This window comes from Excalfactoria chinensis, chromosome 1 (genome assembly GCF_039878825.1).
Source record: "Excalfactoria chinensis isolate bCotChi1 chromosome 1, bCotChi1.hap2, whole genome shotgun sequence".
Lineage (NCBI taxonomy): Eukaryota > Metazoa > Chordata > Aves > Galliformes > Phasianidae > Excalfactoria > Excalfactoria chinensis.
In genome coordinates, this window is record NC_092825.1 from 47689319 (window position 1) to 47709878 (window position 20560).

Genomic DNA, 20560 nt, shown 5'->3' on the forward strand with positions numbered 1-20560 from the left:
CAAAACTGCTGGTCTCCCATCTACAGGTGGATGTTGCCCATAATAGGGACGCTGGCTCTATTACATGAGGATGATGTTTCCTCAATATCTCAGGTAAATGAGAAGGACAGAATGGTCTTCTGTTGGCAGTTGGACTCAGAGGTGACTTAATTTCATATACACTGTATGTCTGTTCCCATTTCTATTGATTCTCCCTCCGTTTCTTCCACCCTTCAATCTGCTCACAGATTGGGTATGGTGGTCTCCCAGGCTGGCACAGAAAAACACATTTGCCTTGTCTCTTATGCATCTGTTTCCAAAGCAAAGCTCTTCCTTTTCACAAAGCCTGACCTTTCCTAACCTGTGACAATCACTGGCTGCACTGCTCTGAAATATCAGCTCCCAAATGCCTATGCATGCACCTCATTTCTACTCTCTTCTCACCATCTATCTTCATGACTGCCTTGTGGGCAGCCTGACAGCATGGTGTGGGCTTGCCTAGACCCACCTACATTCAGTAACATCCTCCACCTGTACTTACAGCACTTCTGCAAACTCTCCCATCCACATGACAGGGAGACTGAAACTTGAGGACAGAGCTGGGGTTTCCCACAGCACTGCATTGTAACCCCAGGTTCCCCTCACCATGTACTCACATAGTCTATCTCTTCATCATCCTCTCCCCGTTCCTTGCGGTTGTTCATCTTTGGGAAGATCTCTTTTGCAATACTGGGCATTTTGCCATTGCAGTCTTGATGATCACTGCCCCCTGATGTTGTCCCTGGCCTACAGGTCCCTCTGTGGCCAGATGGGATGGAGGCCAACTCTACCAGGTCGCAGGAGCCTTTGTTGTCCAGAGAGAGCGTCCGGCGGTGGTGAAACACTCTCTCTGCTCCATCCAGCTCCCTATCTCCTGCCCTGTGCCTCTCCCCGGACAGGAGGGACTCGTGCTCGGCAGAGGGAGGTTTGTGCTTCAGGCTGTGTCCTCGGGCCAGGCTGTTCCAGCTGGAGCGACGGCTCCCCCAGGCCCCGCTGCGGCCCCAGGCACCATAGTGGGAACTGCGAGAGCTGGACTGTAAGAGAGCAGGTTGGGACTCAACCACACAGGATTGTGGAGGGAAAACGCTGACTTGTTGGAGACATTAGACATCCCTCCAGGGGTCCTAAGCCATGTGGACCCTTTTTTTACCCCTCAATAAAGACGCATAGTGGGAATGTTAGCTGTAATTGCTATAAATCTAACACCAAATTGATAATGAGCTAGCAGGGGTGTTGGCTGTGATCGCTTTATAGCACCATCTGTGTGCAAGGCACTTAAAGGGAAGGTAAATAATAAAGCCAAAGGCCAGATGCCTGATGTTGTTACTTATATCAGCACAGAGCGAGAATAAAGATTTCAAAAAATCTGATTGGCAGCATTTTACGCAGCCCCAGGGTAAAGAATAACACAAGGTACAGGGAGATGGATAATCTGACACAACACCTTTGAGCACAGTCCTCATAAAAGGAAGAAATGAGAGAAACAGTCCTGTTGGTTACAGCCTAGTTCAACAACATCAGCGAGTTATCATGTAGTACATGGCTGTCAGCTCTACCTGTTTAGAAATAACAGGGGCACGAATGCTTCTAGTATCAATGCAACCCCTTCAAAAGCCATGTGTGGTAGTGTGCAGAGGTCACAGAAGCTTATATTACAAGGTGGACAGGTTTGAAATGTGCTGACTGGACAGATAGTAGTGTTTGGAGAAGCACTGGGGGACAGCAGGATCTGATTTGCGTAAGCTCCAAGCCAAGATTTCTCTATTCCCTTTAACAAAAGCTTCCAGAAAATGCATCTACTATAGGACTCTGAAGTTCTGGCAGCACCTAGACCTTTCTATGCTCTCAGCATAGAAAAAGCATGACTTCTTGTGCTGGGCGAGAGGACAAAACATAGAATCATAGAATTATGGAATCCTTATAGTTGGAAGGGACATTTAAAGGTCATCTAGACCAACTATCTTGCAATGAACAGGGACATCCACAGCTAGATCAGGTTACCTATAGCCTGGCTAGCCTAGTCTTGAAAGTCTCCGGGGGCACGGCATCCACCATGTCTCTGGGCAACATGTTCCAGTGCCTCACCACCCTCACTGTAAAAGACTTCTTCTTTATTTCTAACCTAAATCTCCTGTACTTTAGTTTGAAACCATTTTTCCTTGTCCTGTCACAACAAACCCTGTGAAAGAGTCTGTTCCCTTCTTTCCTGTAGCTCTTTTTGATACATCCACAGCTAGACCAGGTTCCTCAGAGCCTGGTCTCCCAAAAAGAAAAGCTCTGTGCCCATGGTGTACCCCCTCTCTCACTAGAAGAATATAAAAGCTGTAACCTACATTCAGTGGAATACTGTTCAACAATCTGCAAATATAGATCAATAAGGTTGATAAATCACTCAGAGGCTGGTGAAGTGGCACAGGCTGCACAGGATGCCTCATCCCTGGAGGTGTTCAAAGCCAGATTGGATGGGTTCCCAGGCAATTTAACTAGTGACTGGCAACCCTGCCCATGGCAAGGGGGTTGGAACTAGATGATCTTTGAGGTCCTTTCCAACCCAAGCCATTCTAAGATTGACTGATTGATCTAATCTGGAAATACAGATGAATTATGTGAACCGGCTTCCTAAGAACAGGCAATGTGGTTGTGTTACAAGCAATGCAATTCTCCATAGTAATCCAACAGATGATGAAAGGCACTTGCACTTCAAAAGAAGGGTATAACAGATGTTCCTACTCACTCACTCACCAAGGATCGCTGATCATAGGTCATTCTCCCCAGGGACATCACACTACTTTTCCGGGAGCCAACAGCAACACGGATCTGGTCAGGCTGCAGGGAGTTGCGTGAGGAGTTGGAGACTCCCCCAGCAGCCACTGGGGCATTGGAAGAGGGCAACGATGGGTCCAAGTGGCCATTTGGTGTCACAGAAATTGCACAAAGCTTGGGATCTGGGTGCAAAGATAGAAAAAGAGGGAAAAAGGAGAAAAGAAGGAGATTGGTTCCTTACCACCCAGTGACAGTTTCAACATCCAAACTGTTAAGCATGTTAGCAGCTATCAGACAATATTCATTTCTTTTGCTTTAGGGTGCTATGGCAAAAGTAGTGCAATCTAGCATGACTTTGAAATGTTCTTTTCAATCTACAAAACTTGTGGTGTTTCTCCTTGAGGCTAGATGGTTGAGCAGAGTGCTGGTCAGGAAGAAAGGCAGAACAGAACAGCCTGTCCTACGCTGGGCCTCTTCAAATGACTGATCATTGACCTTGAAGATTCAGGGCACCTTCGAGGACTGTGTTAGCTGGTGTGAAAAACCACTGACATTTGTCAAGATGGATGGAGAGAATGGGATGCTGGCTTTTAACATCTGAAGGGAGTGGAGCAATCATTTTTGTTTGACCTATTGCATAATGAAGGTCACATACCATTGCCTTCTCTCTGTCACTGTTGCCTGTGACCAACAGAGTCTGCAACCTTTCCTCTTTCTGCCCTTCAAGGGTTTTGGCTGCCTACACTCAAGATAAGCCCTGGCTCAGTGTAGCTATGCAACCCAGGATAGTACTGCTGTGAAAATACCTAAGTTGTGAGAATAGGCTGTGACAAGCCAAGCCTGGAGCCTCTGCTCCTCACTACAGAAGATGCATTCAAGCTCAGACCCATGCCGGTAATACTTGCCTGGGTTATGCTGTGAATATGCTTCTGCCTGTACTTACACCTCATGGATCCTGACCTTGTCTTGCTGACTGAGCTTGCTGGCTCCCTGTGGACTTGCATGGCAGACTCTGAACCACTATTAGACCCTGGCTACCATCATCAGACCTGCTCTGCTCGTGTGTGCAAAGTCTATGCCTTTGCTGGCGTGGTCTCTGTCCTGCCAGCTTGGATGCTTCCCCCAGCTCCCGACTCACTATTCATACTCTTGCTGCTCCTTGCCACTAAGTCCTGCCTGAAGTATAATACCTTTTGCAGTCTTCAAGGGGTGGAAACCTTACCCAGCAGTTTGTAGGCAGACTGTTCCAACAGTTAATTATCCTTCTTAAAAATATGTGGCTTTTTGCAGTCTGAGTTTGTCTAGCTTCAGCTTCCAACCTTTACAATCTCATTATGCCTTTTTCTGCTCAATTAAAGAGCCATCTACCATCAAAAATCTCTCCTTATGGCCAGCATTTACAGAGTGTGTGATCAAGTTACTTTTCCAGTTTCTCTAAGCTTCATTAACCTCACACTACGAGGCAGGGCCTCCAGATTTGCCTGAGTCCTTTTTAGTGTGTTGGTATCCCCTCTCCAAATGGGGCCTTCAGATCTGGACACGGTGTTCCTGAAATGGTGCCCCCAAAGCTGAGCAGGAGCGTCATCTTCTCACTCCTTTTTGCTGGTTTTTAGACATTCAAAACCTGCTGCCTTTAGTTATCACTTTCCTCAAGATGCCAGTGCAGCTCCAAAATTTCCACATGTAACACCACGAACTAACATTAAGTTCAAAACAAAAGTAAGTTCTGCCTTGGAGGTGGGAGCCAATTTTCTGCCAAATCTGCTTTCAGGCTTCCCACTAAGCACCAGTGGGATGTAAACAAATGAGATAGTTTGAGCTATCATACCTGAGCCTTCCTGGATCTCTTGGAACTGATCTAACTCCTCCATGTTTGACGAACTCTGATCTTCCTCTGAGTATGATCGGTTGGCATCACCCTGTAACACACAAATCGAGAAGGTGGGAACTCATAAAAGGCCACTTTTTCTTGTATTGCACTGTTGTCAATCTTCCTTGGCAGCCATGTACTACCATGACCACTGGGGAGTCCAGCGTGACCTGTGATGGCTGATAACGCATCCTTGCTTTAGGAAATGGAAAGGACTCACCTTAGCTGGTGTAGAATGGGATAGAAATTGTGAATTCCTTTCTGGAGGGTTTGTCTCTTTCACTGCAAGGATTAATACTGTCATCTATTTTTTTAAAGAAGCCTACCCTGAACTTAAAAAGAAGAATGTCAGAGGTGTGATACTTTGTGAGTCCTTCACTCCAGTACCTGCCAAGTGTCTCAGAGATCCTTTTTAAGCACCTCTTTTCCTCCTCTCCATGGGAGTAGCATCATTGATGACTCACCTCAGCCTGGAACCCCTCCACAAGGATGGCCACCAGCAGATTGAAGAGCACGTAATTGCCAAATGTCATAAGAGCCACAAAGTAAAGGGATGCCCATGGAGAGGTGGAGGCCATGCCATTATAGAGCACAACATTCCAGTCTTCCTGGGTTAAAATCTGCAACCAGAATCAGAAATGATGTAAACATGAAGGAAGAACACAGAGAGGATTCCCAAAAAGGACACTGAAAGTATACACTTTAGGATACATTAGGCCTTTTAACCTCCCCATAATCTCACAGCTACTGCCCATTGCTACTGCCCAATATGGTGATACTGCCCCAGTAATGCTAGCTGAGCAAAAAGAAACAAGAACAAATATGAGGGTAACCATATGCTGGGGTGATAGTGTTAAACACAGGTGTTGCCACAGGAGAAGTGACCTTTGCAAACTTCCAATTAGGAAAGAAGGAGCCCCTCTGCCTGAGAGATACCAATCACCAAGTTACAATATACAATTGCTCTTCTTCCTTTGACATCACATACTGAAGCCTTCTGTGTTGTTAGAAATGAATGAATAATCCACAATGAGAAAAAAAAAAAACCCTCACGATCCTCACTTTGCTTTTTTCACCCATGAAGAACAAAGCGAGCTCACCTGGAAGACAGTGACAATGGCCCACAGAAGGGAGTCAAAATTTTTCCGATCAGGAACTGTATCTCCTGTATCCGTCCTCAGGCTGAACTTGCAACCAAAGATGTGCATTCCCAAGATACTGTTAGGACAGGAATAGGAAATGGTGCCAAATTTAAATGTCTCTGCCATCACAATAAGTCAGAGTGACACTCCATGGCAATTAATGATCATATAATTATTTGAGATGGAAGGGACAGGTGCTAGAACAACACAGCCAGACCACTGGGACTTAACCATAAAGAAAGAGCTTTGTGTTGCAACCCTATAGCTTATTGCAAAACCTCACTTCTCATCTGCACTGCCTCAGAGCCCACTTAATGCCTTTAGACTTGCTTTCTCCATCATTCTCATTTGCTCTTATTTGTCTTCATCTCCCTGCCAATGCATCCATAAAGTGCACTGACAAATTTTCTTGGGTGCTTCCTGTGACCTTTCTGCCAATCAGCATCCAGGCTGAGCTCTTCCTGCAGATACTACTAATTACCAAGAGACATCACCTCTTCCACAATGGGACGTTATGTTCAGCACACACATTTGGAGCCAGCAATTCTCTACCCCATTCAAGACAAATCTTCAGCTACCGAAACCAATTTAGGGGAGCAACAGCCTCAACCTCTTTAAACAAATATCTACCAGTGCTGCCCAAGCCTAGAGCCATGTGCTCACACACTGATGTGCCACGTGCTCACACACTGATGTTTACAGCAATATGAACCATGCAGTGCCTCCTCAGAACACTGCAAGGCAACCGCCTCCTCACCTGAAAATGAAGATGAAAAGCATGAGAAGCATGCAGAAGGTGGCTACGTTGTCCATAGTCTTCATCAGCACCACCAGCTGGCGGCGCAATGCAGGCATGAAACGTACCAACTTCAGCACACGCAGGAGACGAAATGTCCTCAGCACTGAGAGGCCCCCATCCGACTGACCGATGATCTCCCAGATGCTATGGCCAAGAGAGGCCCAGGGAGCAAGAGAAACAAAATGAAGAAGCAAACAAACAGCAGAGAGAAAATAACAACTCTGATCCAAGTTGTCACCTCTGCATTGGCAGCATACACGTATACAGGTCAGAGGGAAAATTTGTTTTAACAAGACATAATTAGAAATATATATTACAGGTTTGTAATAATGTGTAGAAAGTGGCATTTCTACTTTCATGAAGCACTACTTGTTGCAGGAATGAGAGAAGGATTTCAGCAGTAAGACCCAGCAAGACAGATCCTTCCACCACACATGAAACTTCTGTAGTACCCTTCATTTGTGCATTCTGAAAAATACTTGGGAACTAATATTTGTTGTGGACTTGCAAGGCAATCATGATGGTTTCCATCCAACAGAAGAGAAAATGAGGGACAGAAGTGCTCGGGGTTGTCAAAAGTACCAGGAAATGACATCTCGTTCTCTCAATCCTTTGTCTTGTGTATCAGCTCATCCCCTTTTTTCTGTTAAAGCTGCTATATTTTGTTGGAAAAGGCACATGAAAACATGCAAACTTTGTGGTGCTCTCTACTATATGTATTTCAGTTGATACCCAAGACCCTTATCACCTGATGATGACGATGATACTGTCAAAGATGTTGTAGGGGTTGCGGAGGTAATCAAAGAGGCCAAAAGCAGCAAGTTTCAGGATCATCTCCAGGGCAAACATGCTTGTAAAGACAACGTTGCTGATCTCCAAGATGTTGGTCAGTTCCTCTGGCTGGAGAGAAAGTAAATTCAGAGTCAGAACTGAAAGAACCCTGAAACTGGGAAATAAAATGCCACCGTTCCTAGGGGACAGGTACTGTAGTGAATTGTGAAGAACCACAGGTGAGACAGAAGTGAGGCTGGACAATCACCTTTCTGCTCCAATTCCTTCCCACATTTACTACCCTCATCACAGATTATGTCCCCAATAAATTCTTTTGCATCAGTCAGGGAATTACGTAGCCATTCACGTCAAACAGCTTCTTCCACATCCAATTCTAAGCACTGCTCCCCAGGTTAAAGGCTGCATCACTGTGTGCAAAGAACTTCGGTATTTTTAAAGCAGGGCAAAAGTGGCTGGTCTGTAGTTGGCCTCTTCCATCAAAGCTTTCCACATACCTGGCACGATTGTTGTTGTTGAATTTTGAAAACATTTGAATGTCAGAACACAGCTTCCCATTCTCCTCTAAACTTCACTATCCCTTTTCCACTGCTTTTTTTCCTTTTCCTTCCCCATTTTCTTCCCCTAACCCCCAACTAAATCCTTGATATGCATTAGTTTCCTGGTCTTGCTTCAATAATTACCAAAGTGACTATCAAACTGTATGAGTAATGTAACAGCAAGGACCACAATGCTAACACCTACCTATAAGGAGCAGGAACAGCAAGATAAAATGAGGAAAAGAGAGAGACTAAGAGGAGAAAAACAGATGCACACAGTGGAAATCTTCAGAGATGACACAAAACTACTGTGCTAAAAATGAGAAAGGAAAAGAAAAAACAAACCAAAACAAAAACACATAACCTGACCCTGCCCCGGGCATTTTCTTCTGATGAATCTCTGACACATCTTTCAGCCCTTGTGAAACAGTCTCCTCCAGTAGAGAATGATGTGCTTGTGCAGAAGGGAGAAAGTATTTTAATGACTCCATCAGTGGAACAAGTCTGAGCAAATTAAATTACTCCTTCTTTTGTTTTCTGAATTAATGACTTTTTCTTCACCGTGTGCAGCCCTGGAAACTTCCCTGACAAGGTTAGCAAAGAATCTACACTGTTTCCACAGGAATGGTGAAATGTTGTTTTAGGGGGAGACAGAGGCTGCACTGATGTCATTTGTGAGAGACGCCAGCTTCTTGCTGTCCTGCTGTGTGAAATTAGGGCATTCCCCGTGCTGAATTTGGGATGGAAAAGCACCTCTCACACTAGAGACTGGGGCTGCACCAGGACAAACAGCAAGAGTTGAGGTCTGAACTGATGCCAGATGAGTGAGGGGTAACTTGCACAAGCACGACATGCCTACACAGACACCACACACATACAGACCGTGACATTGGGCAGGTAACAAATTTTCCCCAAGCACGTGAAAAATCTCCTTCCAGTATAATGGATCACATCTTGTGGTGCCATAAGCTGGACTGCTTATGGCCTTCAGACCATATGAAACCTCTAAGACAATTTGTCTGGCTGCAGTACACTGCTGGCCATCACCTTTCCAAGCAGTATCTGGTAGGAACCTGCTCCAGATGAAGGTGTGCCACCTTCCCAAACAGAGGAACATGATATGGCAGCTCCAAGGCTCCTCCTCAGAGCTCCTCCGGTCCAGTTTTCCATGTTTACCTTGAAGCAGGTCTTTCACACCCCACAGAAGGTTAAATATTTGATGTTAACCTACAGTGCCACTGAGCCCAAGATCCATGCCTCTGTGGTAGCAAACAGAAGTCTCTCTCTGTTTTGTTATCATAAAATCATAGAATCATTAAGACTGGAAAGACCATTAAGATCATCTAGCCCAACTATCAACCCATGTCTGGGACCACTTTCTGGTTCTGGGTCTGAACCTCCCCCTAAATCTGGAGATTGCTCAGGGAGGATCCCCAGAACCCTAAATCTGTCTGTTCTTCTCCCATATGAATAGGTTGAAAATGCTTCCCACAGTCATGTGTCTACCCCATGTCCATTGGTAATTTCATGCACTCCTCAGTGCAGGTTTAATTGAAATTAAAAAAAATACTTTTTTTTTTTTTTTTAAAAAAAAAAAAGGAAAAAAAGGAGATAGCTCAATTTATATCCATAATTACATTTGAATAACAAAACCATCATGAAAATGAAGAAGAGAGGAGGGGAGATAAGAATGACGAGAGAGGAAGAATGAACAAGTGCACAAGGGAAGGGAGAGATGAAGAACACTTTACCAAGAGCCAGGCAGTAATGACACATGCTGGGAACATGAGGCCCATATGCTAAGCAGGGATGCCAATTTCAGCCTGATTATGTCGGTGAGAATGAGGAATGCGAAAAAGCAACAGGCTGTAATGGTGGATTATCCTTCTCTGCTGTCCATGCTTTCTCTCCTGTGCTGTCGTAGGGAGCAATTGATGTTTGAAAAGCCATGCTTGCCTCTCACTTACGGAAAAGGTCATCTGTTCTCCCGTCTCTCCTTCCCTCCCTGACATCTGTTTCTCTAGTCAAGCCTCCACCTGTTAATCTTTCTTCTAATGGGCTATCAATCAGACCCAGAAAGCATCCTTCCCAGAGAGAGGGGCAGGAAGAACAGGGCAGGGAAAGAAAGGAGTGAGAGATAGAGAGAGAGGCAGCAAAAAGAAACTACAAAAAGAGCAGGAAAAAATAATAACATAATGGGCTCCAAAAAGAAGCAAAAAAGACACTGTTAAAAATGAAGCAGGACAGAAATACTGGCTGGGGAGGGAAAAGCGACACAAAAGAAATGCACTCAGGAAAAAGAAAGGGAAAAGAGAAAAGAGCCAGCTGGAGAGGCCCAAGGCAACACACGCTCAGGTGACAGGCAGATCCTGCACTGCAGCCATTCCTAGAGATACTGCTGCTGGCAGGGCAGGGGCTGTGTGCTGCGCAGGTATGCTTTCATATCTAGATCAGCATGGTCAAGAATGTCAGGGAATGCTGCTGGAGTGGGAGACTGGACAGAGAAATGTGAACTTGACGAAGAGGGCAAATGGATGGGGAAAAAACAAGGGAAAAATGTCATCGGATAGCAGCCAGAAAGGTGTGCTCTATAGTATAGGAAAGGCTGAGAACATGCAGAATACCCTGCAAGAGTTTATTCTAACCAGGAATAACCAGGTTATTCTAACCAGGCAACTGTCCCAGAAACAAGAGAGTTATTGATGTGATCTACGTAAACCAGCCCTACCAACCCACCTGCACATCACCGCCTCTGAGAACATGAGAGAGAAAAATACATACACAAGTCTCCCCATTCTGTCCATTTTACTTGATGATCAGAAGAGTCACAGAAATCAGCTGTGGAACAGACCAGGTAGCTTTTACTTTCTCTATCACCACCCCACAACCAGATAGGGTTTCATAATATTTTGTTATTCCCTAGTTTTACAAGACTGAAGTGATGTGGCTTCATCCAGCACCCTGGAGAGCCTGTTCCATCATTTACTAAATGTCAGCATGATGAGCTGGCTTGGACACTTGCTGAATGTTTCTGACAAGCAGCAAATAGCAAAAAGGGAAGCAATAACTGTAAAATATGAACCAGCGGATCCAATAAATGCCGGTATAAAGGGAAATCATGCAGGCTAAAGGATACAAAGGTGGCAGTACATGAGGCTGGTTTAACTGGGAAACAAGTGATGGTTTCCTGACGCACCTCATAAAGTATTACTCTGATGCACAAAGGAATACTGGAAGTTGACACAACAGGAGGGAAATCAAGTTTCTCTGTAATTGTCTTAATGGCTACTAATGGAAAGGATGTGCAAGTCCAACAGGCTCAAAGAAATACATGAGAAAGGAGTCTGAGACATTCATCTGGGAGTAACCTTTCATCCTTGTGCTGAATAAGGAGAAAAGTGAGCAGCACCAGATCCTGTGCGAGCACCAACAACAAATTAGGGCTATTTAAGGGATCCTTCTGGACAGTCACAAGCGTCTAATATCTTGATTTTCTACACTGGATTTTAAAAAGCAATTCTTCCAAGCAGAAGCAAATCTGAAGAACTGCAAAAAATATTTCAAGCAGGACAAAGCTTGAAATGATGGATTTTGGCCTGTGCCATGTCCCAGCAATATCTGAAGACCCAATACTAAGGGTACTGTATGTCATAAAGCACAGTGATGGATTTGTATAAACTAATCTGTTTACAAGTGATAACTTGTGATAAGCTTAAGGATTAAGAATGAGTCATAGCAATACAGTTTGTCCCAAAATGAATCGATTTCCCTCACAAGAAATGTATACGGAGACAGGAAGGTGCCTCAGCCACACAAGCAGAATGACAGAAAAGACTTGATGGATGAGACAAATTTTAAAGGCGATTTGGATGCTGAGGTTAAGTTTCCTGGCATAAAACAAACAAACAAACAAACAAAAACAACCACCAAATCAAGCCAAAACAAAACACAGTAAAATAAAAAAAAATAAGTATGAAGTGAAATAGAATTGCAGAACGGTGGAGGTTGCAAGACACTTCTAGAGGTTGTCTGGTTCAAACTCCCCTCGTTCAAAACAGACAGATAATTCCAATTTACATCTTTCTTTCTGCTGGTCAAAGCTCAGAAATCAAAAGTTAGACTTGCACATTGGCTCAGTCCTCAAGACGCCTGTGTTTCTGAGGCTGACCCCTCTGCCCAGCTCCTGCAGTCTCACCCATGATTCTGGGTCACAGAATCATAGAATCATTGGGCTGGAAGAGACCTCAAAGCCCACCCAGTCCCACCTTGTGCCATGGGCAGGGCTGCCACACACCAGCTCAGGCTGCTCAGGGCCCCATCCAGCCTGGCCTTGAACCACCAGAGATGGGGCATCTGCAGCAATCTGAGCAGCCTGTGTCAGGGCCTTCTGAGCAGAGAATTTTTTCCTAATATCTGACCTCAGTCTCCCCTCTTTTAGTTTGAAGCAATTCCCTCTTGTCATATCACGATCTGCTCATTAACGGAGTCCAAAAAATTCAGTCCCCCTCTTGCTTACACATCCTTACAGCTCCTCTCAAGTACTGGAAGGATGTTCTTCATCTCTGGGCCATCTCATCTGTATAGCCCATGAACAACCAGAGCAACACAAAGCTGATGGACCAGACCATGCAAACCTGCAACACCTTCACACATCCTCTTTCCCAGACAGGTGTGTCTCTAGCAAGTGCCTGGGATTGTGATCTGTCACACACCAGAAAATCTAAGCTTGAAGGGTCTTTATTTCCATTAGCTCTCATCTGGGGGAGATTCACATGATGAAGAAGCTGAAGCAACAAAAACTGCTTCAGTCATAGGATGGTGTCAAGCTGCAAATCACAGATCTCTGTAAGCAGAGGAGTTTTGCTGAATATTTTTCTGTGAAAATATATTTTTCTGGAAAGAAAGCAAAAGGAAAAAGGGAATGGAAGGAGGGAAAAGGAGGCAGTGAAGCATCAGTTTGAGATATACCAGCAGCAGGGCTCGAGAAACATGAAAGAGCAAAGGGAAGAATGTACATGCTTATGTGGTTTTGAGGTAACTTTTGCCAGAAAAAGACCTGGAATTCATGTCAGAAACTAAATATTCTTTTTAAAAGAATCCTGTGCTGGGCAAACAGGACTCAATGCACACATTTTAAATAAACAGCTGCACCACATTTTTCAGTTATGATCAATACAGTCAACTTTTTTTATATATATACTATAAGCATCCCACAGGGCCATGAGCTTTTCCTAGATACTTGTAGATAAAAAGTGATAGCATAACTTCCAGGATGTGTCATTAATAACCTGCTACCAGAAACCCTGAGGCTTCAGGCAGATCCTGCTCTGCCAAGGCTTGTACAAACACAGCAGAGGTGGCCCAGAAGGGCTTAGATCTGCACACACAACAGTCAGAGTGAATTCTCTACATCCAGTTCAAATATTCTTCAGCTAAACTTCTAAATCATGCTGTCTCCAATAACGCAAAATGAACAATGCATCTTCCTGCTTTGTGCTTGCATCTTCAAAACATCAGTGGGCAGTTTTCACATTGTCCTGGGCTTCAACCCTTACTCATCTCTCTGCTACATGATAAATACATCGCTCTTTTTTATCTGTTTTCATGAGTCAACCTCTCCAGACTCTTCTTTATTCCCCCATCTCTGAGCTTCCAACAGTATTTTTCCATACTAAAGCATCCCAAGCAGTTTTGCATTCTGTGATCAAATTAAGGTTTCCCATCCTTGTATCAGAAATCATCTGGGCTTTGTAAAATGGTCTAATGTTTGCAGTGTGGGTGGGATCCAGGCATCTGAGGCTTCAAATATTGCCTCAGCCACTGCATTGCCTCATACAGGGAAATTCATATACTCTGGGGCTCAGGATATTGAACTAGATTATCTCAGAGGTCTTTTCCAACCTTTACGATTCTATGATATCTCCACCCTGATAGAGCACAGGGCAAGTCTGAGTACTTGCTTAAACCACTCTCGCTGCAGGTTTCTATGCTTCCCGAGATTGTATTTGTGGCTAAAATTTGCCTTGGCTGTAAAATTCCCTGATACAGTTAGCATTTCTGCTGTGGGCCAATCTCTTATTTCTTGTGATCTTGGCAGACAAGTGGTGTGAATCATGACCACATTCAGACCAGCGGCACAGATCTGAGGGACAGATGTACATCACAGAGTCCTACAACTCAACATGCAATAGAACTATCAGCCAGCAAAGCAGATGCAAGGTCATGGATACACTGAACACCCTCTCAAGCCTGCTCTGCACATCACAGTATAGACACAGCTTCTGATTCCCAGCTATAAAATGAGGGCACACAATCCTTCTCCATCTCACAAGTCTGTCATTAGGATAAAGTGCACTGCTGACTCAGAGATGCCTGCAAACTATTGGCATGAAAAGCAGAACTGTCCTCACACGTGCTATCTATGCCTTGGCCTATCTATCACTTTTTTTTGTCAGAGCAAAGGAAAGGCTCAAGCCTTATGAGACCCCAGAATGACTGGAGGTGGGAGGTGGTGCCTTCTTTTGCAGTTAGATGACTCTCAGGCATCCCTTAATTAAGCTGGAAAGGCTAGCAAGCTGATGGATTTGAATTGAGATGCTGGTGAAGTGCCTGTGACATCCCGAGAGAGCACATTAAATTAACCAAATAGACTAAGGATTCAGCAAGCTAATGAAGAGAAAAATGAGAGATGAGGAAGGTGGAAGAATTGAGGGTGAAGGAGAGAGAAGAAGATGGAGAGAAAATACAGAAAGAAAAAGAAAAATAGAGGAATAAAAGTGAGAAGGGAGGAGGGAAAAAAAGAGAGACTGAAAGAAACTGGGAAGAAAATAGTCAGAGCCAGTGAAAGCAATTAGGCGCAGGGATGGGTAGGAAAAGACCCTGCAATATCCTTTGGCTTTCTCAAAGCTATGCTATGTCCTCAGGTACAAACTGCTCAGTCTCTGCCTCTAGCAGATTTTGGTGCTGCTTGGCCAACCCTTAGCCCCAAGCATGACCCTCTGTCCCCCAGTGTCCGTTCTGCACAACCTACCTGCTCATGGTGCTCGATGCCCATGCTGATAGTGTTCACAAGGATCGCGATCATGATGCCACGGTTGAAGTACTTGCTGTCCACAATCCCTCGAAGCTTGACCCTAACTTCCCGCCACATGTCACTACACAGCTTCATCCTCCCACCTTCTTCCACCTCCTCTTCCTCTTTCTCCAGAGCTGAGGCACTCTGGTCACCTCTGCAGCCTTCTCCCTCCGCTTCACTGTCTCCTCCATCTTCCTGGTCTGAGTCAGCACTGTCCAGGACAGACAGCCTTCGGGATGTGTCATGTTCCCCCCTATGGCATCGGGGGCAGTTGGTGAGATCAGAGGTTGCTGTCACAGCAATGGGCTGGACCAGGCCTTGAGGAGGGCAGTCAAGAGGGTTGTGCTGTTGGCAAATTCCTGGGGAGATAAATGACTGTGCTTAAAGGAGAAAGCTTTGTTCCCTCCAAAAAAGTGCATCCAAGCAAAGTACTTTTTTGGCTTTTAGTTATTTAGACTCTGCAACTGGGCTTTGTTAGCTGTAAGGATGACTACTGGCAAATCATCTCAAGGGCAACAATAAAAGCCAGTGCCACTGGGTGCTTTACACTGACTGGCTGTGTCACCAGAAGGCATGATACTGCTCATCTGCCAGTGATTAGGCTCAGTGGGGTTTCGTGTCCATCAGAGGAAGAACTGTTTTGTCTGACGCAGGAATCATCGCTTGAGATTTAGACATTTGAGTTAAGTGGGAACTGAGGGAAAAAATTATCAAGAGGGCTGCAAATGGCCTAAACAGTTGCAAGTGGGGTCCAATAATTCAGATGCTGACCTCAACTCTTTAAATTAGGGACACTACACTAACAAAGTATCTCGAGAAGCCAGGAAAGCTAATATGAGAATGGTTCCTCCTGACAGTCAGTGCACTCTGATTGAGAAAAATTTGCTGACTTCAGTGAGAAAACCAAGTTCCTCAAACCGCCAGTTGTGCCTGGAAGATCAAACAGACACTGGAGGGATTAATCAATTAATTCATTAACTGCAGAAACCTTCTTCCTAGCAAGTAAGGAAAATGAAAGACTGAGCATGCAAGACTAGTTGAAGGAAAATCCATCTTTTCGCTTGTTAACTGAGAGAATTTCTTACGAAAGGTATCAGCAGGCAGTTAATACTGACTCTATAATACCATTTTTACAGTCACTTTTCAGGCCAGGAATCCAATTTGAATGGTATCTCATGTCTAATTTTACACAACAGGATGTGCTCCCATCAAGAGAAATCGTCTCCATTGCCTTAACACATCAAACTGACTTCAGTATTTGCTCTTCTCCCTTGGCTCAGGGGACTCTCTATTGCAATTCTACTCCCTTTACTTCTCTCCTGTAAAGTCACTTTGGAAGGAGAATGCTGGGATACCTGCTGTGTCACTCAGTACAATCCTTAGTCAAACTCCTTCATACTCCCTTAATACATCTTTCTCTTAGGCTGTGGTCATTCTGCTGCCCTACCAGATCTAGAACCCTTCCCAAGCCTCAGCTGGCACCTTTAATGTTGTCCAATATGATTTCAGGTCTGGGTTTCCAGCATTTCTGATTATCATCCCTGTTTCTATTCCCACTCTTGCTGGTCACCCCCACCTTACTGGTCTGGTGCGCTACCCATAACCTCAAGCTCAATTATCAATATTATCAATTAATATTATCAATATTAATTCTAACTCCATGCTTTGTAGACCAAAGTCCTTTGGAAACATAGCACATAGAGCTGCTCCCAGTTACGCTCCCATTCCCACTGCTGACATTTCCAGATTCACCCGCACAATCCTTACTGTAGTGCCTCTGTTTTTGCCTGCTGGTGCCTCGCTTGGCTTCACTCGGCTCTACGTGGCCCTGGCGCCGGCTCTGTATGCTGTTGTACAGCCCAAGGGTGCGACGTTTGGCTTTGCGCATGATGTGGCAGACGTACTGGAAGATCTCCTCATAGCAGTCTCCAGGTTCCATGTAGCTGGCAACAGTGCTGGAGGAGAGGTACCTGGCCCGCTGCTCCTGCATCAGCTGGTGCTCCCGCTGCTTGGTTTCTGAGAACTGTGTGGCGATGACCACCAGGCACAGATTGATCATGAAGAAGGAGCCCACCTAGAAGCAATGGAGAAGGAGGGACAGGTAACGTTGCTGTGAAGAACACGTGGGAGAAAAAGAAGTGAGAGGCGAGGAAGGAGAACAGGAACAAGAGCCAACACCAGTCTGTGTATGAATTTCAGAGGAGCCAGGACTGGCTGAGCTTGGTCTTGAGAGCTCCCTCAGTGTCACTTCCATGCAGAATTCACACCTCTGAACTGAAATTCAGCAAACAGAAATCCAATTTTTGGCTCTTCTGATGGGCTTCAGAAACTTTTGCAAGTCACTTACAACTTACCTACAATGCATTTGATGGAAACTGGGCTTTTGCTTTCCCTCTCCTTTGTGTTAAGCAGAAGGTGGGAGATGGAAGATTGTACTGGTTTGCTTTCTCCTCTGCTTACTCTTTTACTACTGGAAAAATCACGCGTTGTCATTTATTGCCTTGAGCTCTTGGAAGACATGTCAGTGTTCTCAGGGAATTTTATTTATTTCTATCATTTACACCTTAATTCACTTCATGGGGAGATTAACTTTGCTGAAATGAATGAGCTCTTGAAACTGGAGAAGTTTGCAAAAACTAATGACTTTGAGAAGGATGCCAAACAATCTGTCAGAACGATACTACCTTCCTCGATTTCTATATTCTGATTCTTCTGCTACCAGGCATGCATTTTCCATTGTTTTACTTGTCTTCCAGCCTTTGTCAGTTTTTCACTTAATGTACAAAAACCACCACAGCCCACTCCCACAGTTTCTCAGAAATAAAAAGCCCAAGTTCTTATTCTCACGAAAGCCAAAAGTCTACCAGGCTTATTTTATACATCGGCAAGTTCCCCTTTAGCTTTCTTTACCTCAGTTTTCTTAGCTGTAAAACTGAGACAGTTCCTGGTGCTGAGAGATCTGGAAGCGAATATCTCTCTCTCCATGCTGTGTATTATGAAATTACAGATGAATGTCCACTAGGAAATCTTTCCGCCACACTCCAATGCTATGAGGCTGTGATTGGTGGCCACTCCCCACAGAGCTGTCAGCAGCAGTACAGCACTGAGAAAATGTAGGGTGTTATTTCTGAACAAAGATTACACACCTGCACTGCTCTGACACGGGCTTTGTGGGGCAGCTCCTAGAAGGAGGGGCAGCTCCACCTTGGAATTTCTGCATTCTCTGGATCAGCGGGTGTCTCTTCTGAGGGACATCTTTGCACTGTGTTTCTCCTGTGTGATTTGCTCAGGGCCCAGCTTCGTCTCCATGTCTCTCCTTTCCAAGCAGACAGCTTGGACTCAGAGCTGAATCCAGTCCTGCCTCTATGCTTTGACATGTGCCCTCCTTCCAGTGAAGGGGAGAGTACAAGAAAGTTGGGCGATATGATGATCCCAACTCTTAAGCATGGAAAAAAAGTGGTGTAGGTTTTTTTTCCTGAAAGTACCCCAGCAAATTTTACCAACCCAAGAAGCCTTCCCTTCCTCTCAGTGTACAGTCCTTGCCACTCTAACCCACAAACCTGTCCCCTTGGATGTCTTTTTCTCTCACACACAGGTACCCAACAGCTCCAGCCAGAGGCTCAATACCTTGGTATTTCAAGGAGAAGACACCTCTGCTACTATCAGAATAAACCTCTCAAACATGAAGCCTTTTACAACCAGATTTAGCATAAGGACAATAAACCATTTCAAAGTGATGATTTGGGTTTTTTTTTTTTCTCCTCCTCTCAGCACCCTTCAAAGCTGTTCTAATTCTGTTCCCCTTCATCACTGAGCCCTTCACCGTGGAGAAGTTTATTTTCCTTTCAGCTTCAGAACATGGCCTTGAAAAGGAAAACAATGTCTCATTCTAATCCATTCTCTTTCCCCCATGGATTTCTGTAGTCCACGATCTCTTGCATATTTTCACTGATGAGGGTATAACTGTGAACGTGAATCCTCCTCCAGTGTGCTCTGCTGCCCTCTTCTCCCTCAGCACTACATGACCCTCTCACAGGCTTCTCTCTTCTGTTACCTCCTTGGGCTTGCTCTGAGTGAAGTAGAGTTGGCTTGGGAGTTGGATGCTCGCTATGCATTTCTGAAATGCAAATTGTGACACTCCTGGTCACAGTTTTGCATCTTCTTTGCATCTTCTAGCACCTCCAGAAAAAAAACAGCCGATTAAAGCTTGCAACACCTTCTCTCTAGGTGACAAGCAGAGAAGCCAAGTGCAACAAGACGACCTCAGCAGGGTCATGATGTAAGCCTGGGGTTGAATCCTGAGAGGGGTTCAGGTTTACATCACCAAGCCCTGTCCTCACAGGGAACTTGTGTGATCTCCCACTGATAACAGGAAAAGGGAGGAGTGGGAGGACTGGTTATGGCAATGAGCCCTCCATTCCTTGAACCTCTTAGAAAGAAACATCAGACACAAAGCAGTAGAGCTTGCTTTATCCTTAAGACGACAAGCAAGTTCACAGACTCTAAACTTCTGCTGAGCTTGACTCTGCCTCCAATTTAGCAGGGCAGGAAAAGTCCCAGATGGCTTGTAATTGAGTGATCCATCTCAGCTAGCTGAGCAAAGAGATCACTAGTGTCTGACAGGGAGTCAGACAAAGCGTCTGACAGAGCCAGAAGGAGACCATTGATTCAAAACCCCACACAGTCATCTGGTTCAGCCCTGACACCAAGCCGTACGTTGATTGAGCTGATCCTGGCTTTGTTCAGCCCAAGGCTTGATCCCTGTCTCTGCAGTATTTAATAAGAATTGACTGGTGCTAGAGATGCTAACTTTCTCATTATTTTTATTGCTTATTCCTGAATTATCAGGTTGTCTTCTGAAGCCCACACACATAAGCACTTCAAGGAGGCCTCAGCATCACTGTGCAGATGCGAACCTAAGAAGAAGAGCCTGTAGTCCAGAAGCAACAGTAGTGGGCAAGTAACTGGAGCAGAAACACACAACAGGCTTGTGTTCAAGGATTAAGACTGAAATTGTTCATCAACACAAGAAGGGAAAGTAAGCCTTCCTTGATGTCACCTCCCTGGTCTCCAGCAAGACCAGCAAGCTATTTCCTGAATACACAAAAATTTTTACCAGATATTTCTGCAAGGTCCTTCTGAGTGCCAGGATCAGCTGGTGCTCTTCTCTTCAGGGACTACATCAATGTAGGAATCCTAGATAATGATGTGAATACACCCAGGTGGTGGAGCTTTCTTCCTGCCTGATGAGCGTAACAGGTGGTGCCCTTATGCAGATATTTGAAGATACATCTGTGAAGGAGGCAGAAGTCACCAATGAAAGCATAGCCCTAAGGAGGGGACTGAGGAGATCTGGCCCCAGAAGAATGAGTTTGAGCCAAGGCTAAGTTGTATGTGGAAAAGCAGAGGCAAGACTTGAATCATGGCTGCCAGAGCAATCCTGTTTAGAGAGCAAGGCCTTTTAATCATGGAGAAGGAGGGCAGGATGAAGGCCACAGGGACTATGCTTCAGAAGACTTGAAGAGGGAATTTCATTGCTATAAGATGGCTTTGAGGTCAAATGAC

At 44.9% G+C, this 20560-nt stretch overlaps 1 protein-coding gene across 3 annotated transcripts in view; it reads right to left on the minus strand.

The window, feature by feature from the left end:
* Positions 1-20560, minus strand: part of CACNA1I (calcium voltage-gated channel subunit alpha1 I) — a 153840-nt gene that overhangs the window by 25328 nt on the left and 107952 nt on the right. For all 3 annotated transcript variants that reach the window (XM_072332518.1, XM_072332507.1, XM_072332524.1), the window contains exons 9-17: positions 16763-17069; positions 14951-15354; positions 7341-7492; positions 6551-6736; positions 5752-5869; positions 5116-5271; positions 4610-4700; positions 2761-2963; positions 636-1052 (exon numbers count right to left, since the gene is read on the minus strand). In XM_072332518.1, coding sequence (XP_072188619.1) covers positions 636-1052; positions 2761-2963; positions 4610-4700; positions 5116-5271; positions 5752-5869; positions 6551-6736; positions 7341-7492; positions 14951-15354; positions 16763-17069 — 2034 coding nt within the window. The remainder of the gene's footprint in view (positions 1-635; positions 1053-2760; positions 2964-4609; positions 4701-5115; positions 5272-5751; positions 5870-6550; positions 6737-7340; positions 7493-14950; positions 15355-16762; positions 17070-20560) is intronic.